Raw genomic sequence first — 7,708 nt, 5'->3', positions numbered from 1 at the left:
TACACACACACACACACACACACACACACACACACACACACACACACACACACACACAAACACACACACACACTCTCACAGGGCGGGGTCATCCCTCAGCTGCTGTCAGTCAGAGTTGATCCACATTGAACTAGATGGTATGAAGAGGAGCGCAGCTGCTGTCTGTTCTCTGTCCTCTCCAAACTTTTTGTTTTAACGGAATGTTACTTTTTCTCCACTTTTCGCTCCTCGGGTCGTCTCCTCTGTGATTTTTTTCCTCTGTGATTTTCGACCCATCATCCACATCCACTCACATGGAAACATCCCAGCAGCTCTGCGCCTTTACGCACGAAGCTCCCAAGGGTAAAATGACCCGTAACGAACCAGGCACAGTTTTCCACTCCATGCCAATTTAGTGCATGTTGCAGAAGATGTGCACAGAGTTTGCTTCCTCTGCAGCAGAGTTCAGACACCGGGGGGAAGTTTGCAGCAGTTTCTGAGCCCCTGCTGCTCTGGAGGACTCAGTCCGACATGAAGCTGTGTAACCGGGGCATGATGATGCTGCTGACCACGGCGGGGGCGTTCTGCGCCTTCAGCCTCATGACCATCGCAGTGGGCACGGACTACTGGCTCTACTCCCGCGGGATGTGTCGCTCCAAGAGCCAGAACGAAAACGAGACCATCCGCAAGGAGGAGGTCCTGACGCACTCCGGCCTGTGGAGGACCTGCTGCACTGAGGGTAGATATACGCACTGATCCTGTGGGAAAGATACTTGTCAGCAGTGGTGTATAAAGTACTTGAAAGCCATACTAGAGTAAAAGTACAGATATCTTACCTGAAAGTGACTTCGGTAAAAGTAGAAGTCACCCGTCAGAAAATGACTTGAGTAAAAGTCTTAAAGTAGCTCATATTAAAAGTACTTAAGTATCAAAAGTATCTGGTGTTGAAATGTACTTAAGTATCAAAAGTAAAAGTACAAGTTCCAAAATTAAAAATGCAAAGTGCTTTTTATAGTAGGCCTATTCAGACACAAAACAAACCAAAATGTTACTCCTCAAGATTTATCTCAACTGACTGAATTTTTTTTACAACAATATGAATATAATGTATATAATGTAAAAATGTTGAACCCTAGATGAGAGAGAGAGAGAGAGAACCAACCTCTGCTGCTCAAGTAACGAGCCAGTTTGAGAATGTAAGAAGTAGAAAGTAAAGTACAGATATGTGAAAAATCTACTTAAGTACGGAAACAAAGTATTTCTACCTCGTTACTTCCCACCACTGCTTGTCAGGTTATATCATATCAATATTAATGTCATACTTAATACTTGATATTAATAAAGACACAAAAGTCTCACGGGCACAATATACCCTTTATCTCCACAAGAGAGGAATGTAACTTCATGTCTTTAGAGTGGTTGATAAAGTAGTAGGCTTAACTATACGCTGTAATCATAATGTAAAATATTAGAAGTGATATATTTAAATATGGGAGAGAGCACCCTGTGTTTCAATGACCACATCCGAGTTTAGGAAGTTGTAACACTATTTAGGGAAAAGGTTTATACTGCAACCATTCAGATCATTAGAGACAAATACATTATAAGATGAGTTCATCCTTTATTAGTTTCAGAAAGGGGGATGGGGGGTTCTCCGTGTTACACTATGTTGCAGCAGCAAAGAGGACAGTCAGAAAACCGACATCAATAAGTAATTGATGAACATGCAATACAAATGGCAAGGAAATAATACTTAAGTACCCTCAAGGAAGTAAATATACACAAGTAGGCTACGTGTAATGATTATTTGCTAAATGTAGTGAAAGTTTCAAAAGTTTTGATGCAGAAAAACAGCTACTGTCACAAGTACATCACTGCATTAGTTTCATTTCATTTGTAGATGTTGGATATATATATATATATTAGAAATAGCAACAGGTCATATTTAAAAAAGCAATCAATCAATCAAATTTTACTTGTATAGCCCATATTCACAAATTACATTGTGTCTCATTGGGTTTAACAAGGTGCGACATCCTTTGTTATCAACCTCAACAAGAGTCAGGAAACACAACCAAAGAACCTATTAAGGATTCCTCTGCAGGACGGAAGTGCAGTTGATGTGTAACTGAACACATCAACAAAACTACAATATTTATTACATTGATTAGAAGAAAAAAGGCTTTTTGCATTTTTTTATGGAACCAATGAATACATGTGGTCGAGTTAAACACAATATTTTCGTCCAATATATACATGTAGGCTACAGTATTTTATATTGAAAATAATGAAATGGTATGAAATACCACGTATAAAGTATGGAAATACTCATATAATTAAAGCAGCTCAATACAGTAAATGTATTTAGTTACATTTCACCTCCAACATCCCCAGACTGATAGAAATAGTTGATTTTACAGGTACAATCCCAGATGAACTTAAACGTTTTGTAGTTTTGTTGTTAATAAGTAAAAAAGTTAAAACATTTTATCCGATAATGCGAACAGATTTTCAAAGTGTGTCACAAGTGCACTTAAAATAAAGTGACCTACACCAAACAGACAGTTGATATATGGGAAATGATTTAAACCAAGAGCCAAAAGTGGGAGTTGAAACTGATTTGTGACCATATTTTTAATTTTTAACTCTTTATGCTGAGGGGAAAATTGGATTTGTTAAGCAAATGATTTGAGCAAAACTAGTGTCCATCAGCACATCCCATATATGAGCTTAATATTTTTGATGATGACAATATTTATGAAGGTGCATCTTGGGTGGGAGGGACAGAGAGGAGTTTACGTTCCGTACATGTAATGACATTTTGAATTATTCATTGCTTTTTAATAGCCCCTCTCTCTCACCCTACATCCCCTGTTTGTTTAGCTCTGCTAATTTTAGGAACTGTTCAGCTCTTCTTTTATTTCTGCCTCATTCACTTCCTTTTCATCCCTCTATTCCTCTCAACCTCTTCATCTGTCTGTCAGCTCCAAAATGGTTTAATGGAGAGATATGAAAACATTCAGAGGACATCGATGCCCCCAAACGCTGTGTGTGTGTGTGCTCTTGTACAGCTATCTTTGTGAGGACCAGTATCTACAACCAACGAAGGGACATTTTGGGAAAGTGAGGACATTTTGGACGGTCCTCACTTTAAACCCCCCTTTTAAAGGAATGTTTGAGGGTTAAGACGTGGTTTTACAGTTAGGGTTAGAATGAGGTTTAGGTATGCTTGAGGATTAGGCATTTTGTTTGGATGGTTAGTGTTCGGGGAATGGGCCGGAGAATGCATTATGCCGGTGAGTGTCCTCACTAAGACAGCTGAACAAACGTATGTGTGTGTGGGTGTGTGTGTGTGTGTCCATCAGTTTGCATCACAAAAAGCCAACTTCAGGCAGACAGGTAGGGAAATGGGAAGCTAAATTATGAAAATAAAAAGTACATATCGAAGGCAATGAAATTGTTCTATTATTCCATAGATCTTTTTATTAAGTGATAAAATAATAAATAGTGAACAACAGATAGAGATGTAGATACAAAATAAGAACAACAGTGGACAGACAAAAGATTTAATCCTGACATGTAGAGGAATTACTGTTACTGTGAAGCTGCGTCATTATCATGCAACAACTAAATGATATTTACGGCACAAAGCTGCAGATGCTGAGAAATGATCTATAGCTCCTGTTCTCACACGTGACCTCATTTGTTGTCACAATAACTTGAAAAACAGTGAAGTGCTTCGTCAGTCACTCTGCTTCTCTATGACCTGTTCACTGTGGCCGAATTGTAACTGCTGAATTGGCCATGTTGCGGTAACCGTGGCGACTGAGTCAAATCATCAATACTATTCAATTGGCACTGCACATAGGAACATATTTATCAATAAATCCCTGTGTGGCCGTGTTGGAAGGCAACACAGGGCCAAAGGTCACACAGAGCAGGAATCACCAGCACTGACAGAAAGAAAATCAACATTAAAATACATCAGAACCTTTACATGAATAGTGATATAATGTTATTTATATGTATATATATATATGTGTGTGTGCTGTAATGTAATGTATATATATATTATAATCGATTGTAATTTCATTTCTTTGCGTTTTCTGCAGGGACATTTCGGGGGGTTTGCGCAGACATTGATCACTTTGCTGAAGACGCAGACTATGAGCAGGATGCTGCAGAGTATTTACTACGTGGGTAACACATGCACACAACAGCTCGGAGGTCTGTTAGACCCCTACCCACACACGCAAATATGTGCCCTTCATGTGTCCTCGGGCAACCTTCAAACTTAAATCTTGTACAGAGCCACATTACACCACGCAAACCTGCAGTCAAGTCATCGGAGTTCAAACCCCCGGACAGGTTCTGATTCAATGCCTGTGAGCGACGGCATGTTCAGTTGTCGCTGCGTCATCCTGTTGCTAAGTTAATTTTCATTCCTGGATATTTGCAGTCAAATACAGTTTTATAATGTGTTCATTCTGACATTAAATTATTTAATCTACTTATTTACAAAAAAACTGAACTATTCATCATTCAACATTTTCAAAATCACATTTATTCCAATATTAAAAAAATACAAACATTTAACACAAAAAAAAATATCCCAATAATAAATCTTAAAACCATAAGGCCTCATCAGGACCCTGGGCACATGTCCTCTTTGCAAAATGTGGTAATCTGTCATTGCTTCCTATTGTTTTGAATTTAACAAAAATAATTGTTGACTTGACAAAATATACATATTTGAAATTACATTGAAATGATTCTCACTTAGAAGCTATATATAATTTTTGTGGTTGTTGAGTTCTGGCTCAAGCTGCTGCCGTCTTTAAATGTGGTGCAAATATTTAGAAAAGCAAGCAAACACTGGCATCATAGGTTTCCAGTTAAACTGTCCGGTCACTACAAGTTAATCCACACACCAGAATTCAGAGTTTACAGCGGCCTTGGTATAAAACCACTTCAACAGACCTCATTTCATTATCCTCTCTCCTCTCCTCTCCTCTCCAGGATGCGTCCGAGCGTCCAGCCTCTTCCCCATCCTCAGCGTGGGATTGTTATTTCTTGGAGGCGTGTGTGTAGCTGCCAGTGAGTTCTACAAGTCGCGCTACAACGTTATCCTCTGCGCGGGTATACTCTTTGTCTCTGCAGGTCAGAAACAAACGCTCATAACAAAACACCCATTCCTGCCTTATGTTCATCCTCTGATAAGACGTCATCGTTTTGGTTGTATCTGTGAGCAACAAAGACCCTTTTATGAGTGAGGAGAGTATGGATGGACGGGTTGACAAAACCCAAGGATTCACGTGGATGACCACTCCCTTTGCATTTAAAACTAATAGTTGACCTTTGACCTATAGCAAACCCATTGTACCCTCCTATGTATTAATTGTTGTTTTGCATCAGCCTCTTTGTCTGACACATATGTATGAACCAGGATGGTGTATGATCTGATCTCTGAGACTTTCTTAAATTCATGACACAATCTTTTTAGCAGGAGGAGAATTTGTCTTATTTTATTTTGACGGTGTGTATTTTCTTATTGTCTGTCTTTGAATTGTCGTGATGTGACTCCCTCTGAACTCTTCCAGGTCTCAGTAACATCATCGGCATCATCGTGTACATATCGTCCAACTCAGGTGACCCCAGCCAGAGCGACAACAAGAAGAGCTACTCGTACGGCTGGTCGTTTTACTTTGGCGCTCTGTCCTTCGTGCTGGCTGAGATGGTGGGCGTCCTGGCAGTGCACGTGTTCATAGAGAGACACAGGCAGCTGCGCACGAAAGGCCGGCCTTCCCTCATAAAGCCGCCCATCTCCCGCAGCTCGTCTTACTACCGCCACCGCTTGTACCAGAACCGCTCCCGCCGATGTAGCTACAGGAGCAACCACAGCGCAGCGGACTTGACCATGCAGTCCTTCAGGGCGTCCATGGTGCAGGAGCGAGAGCCGTCCCTCTCTGCCGAATCCAAGGTCGCCGGCATGGCGGGTTTGCCTACACCAATGACAGTGGACTCAGAATTCATGCTCTACACGCTAACCTCTCCGCTCAATGACGGAAAGTTTGACATGGCTGTGGATGATTTGAACCATGTTGCTTCTCACAACAACACAGAGATGCTGCCTGGAAACTGTGCTGCCAACAGAAGGACCACGCCTGTGTGAGCGGACTTTTACTGCAGGAGGGACATGTACAGTGATGAAACACAACTTAAATGAGGGGAGAACATTGACTTTGAGGAAATCCTCACCTCTTAAGTTCAGCAAGAAGAAAGACTTTGGATATCGAAGTAGAGGGTGCGTCGACTAGTCTGTTGATTTCTTGATTCATTGTTTGGTCTATGAAATGTCAAAGAACTGTCGAAACATCTTTTCCCAGAGCCCAACGTGACATCTCTAAATTATTTGTTTTGTCAACAGGGCAAAACTCCAACGAGAGTCAGTTTACAATTTTATAAAATAAATGAATTCAGCAAATTCTTATGATAGCGATTCTGGAGTCAGAGAATGATTATTAAACTAGAAAGGGACGCAGCAAAGCACAGACCTCCGCCAAGAACCAACAGCTGTCTCAAGCAGCACCAAATTTCCTCACTCATAGATATCAGTCCCCTTAATGTGCCTGATTTAAAAAAAAAAATCAAGATCCATGAAAATTATTTTATTTTAAATCCTATCTCGCAATGTTCAAATAGAATTTAAAAAAATCCTGGATCTGCTCCAAAAATGGATTTTTCGCTGACCCATTCCTAGAAATCCACACATACCTTTGTGCTCTATATTTTTTGCTTCGATATTGCAGTTTCTACATCTGTAGTGAGTGCGAACGAGTGTGAAATTGTAAAACAAGTATGTGGTGTGAGACACGGTCACACAGAGAGAGACAGAGACGAGCAGCAACCAGAAAATTAAGAATAAACTGAAAATGAACACACACACGTAGGAGTGACGTAACTGTCCTGTTCCTGTCCTGCTTCTGTGGACCCAGGCACAAAATCGAAAGCCCATTTAATGCATTAAAACCCTCTCTCTGTCTCTCACTGTGTTTGCGTGCCATTGTGTTGTTTTGCGTGAGCATCTGAGCATGCAGAAGGTCGTTCCCCTGTGGTTGTGCCATCGAGTCTCTGTTTACATCAAATAAAGCTGAATAATCAACAGCATCTCTCAAAGTATGCTTCAGAAGGAGACAAATGTGGTTCCAGGTGTTGTGTTGTTTTTTTCTGTTGTGTCATACAGCGCTCCTCTCTTGTGTCTGCGTGAGGAGGGAACAGGAGAAAATGTCTGAGCCAAGTACAAACATGTAAGCGGAGGCACAAACACTTAACTGCCTTAGTGTGTGTGAACGTGCATGAGCAATCTGTATTAGTGACGATGGCAGCAGGCAGCAGACGGACTGAGAAACCCGGTGTGTTGCCATGGCAGCAGCATCATTCAGGCGAACATTGTCTGTTGGATTCAGATCTGGCGACTGGGGAGGTCATGGTGCATCATCATGACGAGTGCACTGCCCGCTCCACAGCTGCCTGTTTGTTTGGCCTGTGGTGACGCTCGTTGCAGCTTTTCTTCCTGAAACGGTAAAAGTGACCTGCAGTAACCGAGCCGCAGCAAATAAAGACCTGCTGCTGGAATCGCTCCGCAGAATCCTGAAGCTGCTCCCCCGCTGCTGCACAAAGAGCCGTTCACCTGTTTGTTCAAAGTCTCAAAGAAAATTTAGATTGAGCG

The 7,708-nt window shown here is 41.3% G+C and overlaps 1 protein-coding gene across 1 annotated transcript; it reads left to right on the top strand.

Moving 5' to 3' along the window:
- The first annotated feature begins 510 nt into the window (after positions 1-510).
- cacng3a (calcium channel, voltage-dependent, gamma subunit 3a) lies at positions 511-6,151 on the top strand. The gene is made up of 4 exons (XM_061087218.1): positions 511-718; positions 4,092-4,175; positions 4,999-5,139; positions 5,580-6,151. Exons 1-4 carry the CDS (start codon positions 511-513, stop codon positions 6,149-6,151), a joined length of 1,005 nt encoding a protein of 334 aa, XP_060943201.1.
- Positions 6,152-7,708: the final 1,557 nt, after the last annotated feature.

Source organism: Limanda limanda, chromosome 2 (assembly GCF_963576545.1).
Source record: "Limanda limanda chromosome 2, fLimLim1.1, whole genome shotgun sequence".
Taxonomy (NCBI): Eukaryota; Metazoa; Chordata; class Actinopteri; order Pleuronectiformes; family Pleuronectidae; genus Limanda; species Limanda limanda.
This window is presented reverse-complemented; position numbering and strand designations above follow the sequence as displayed.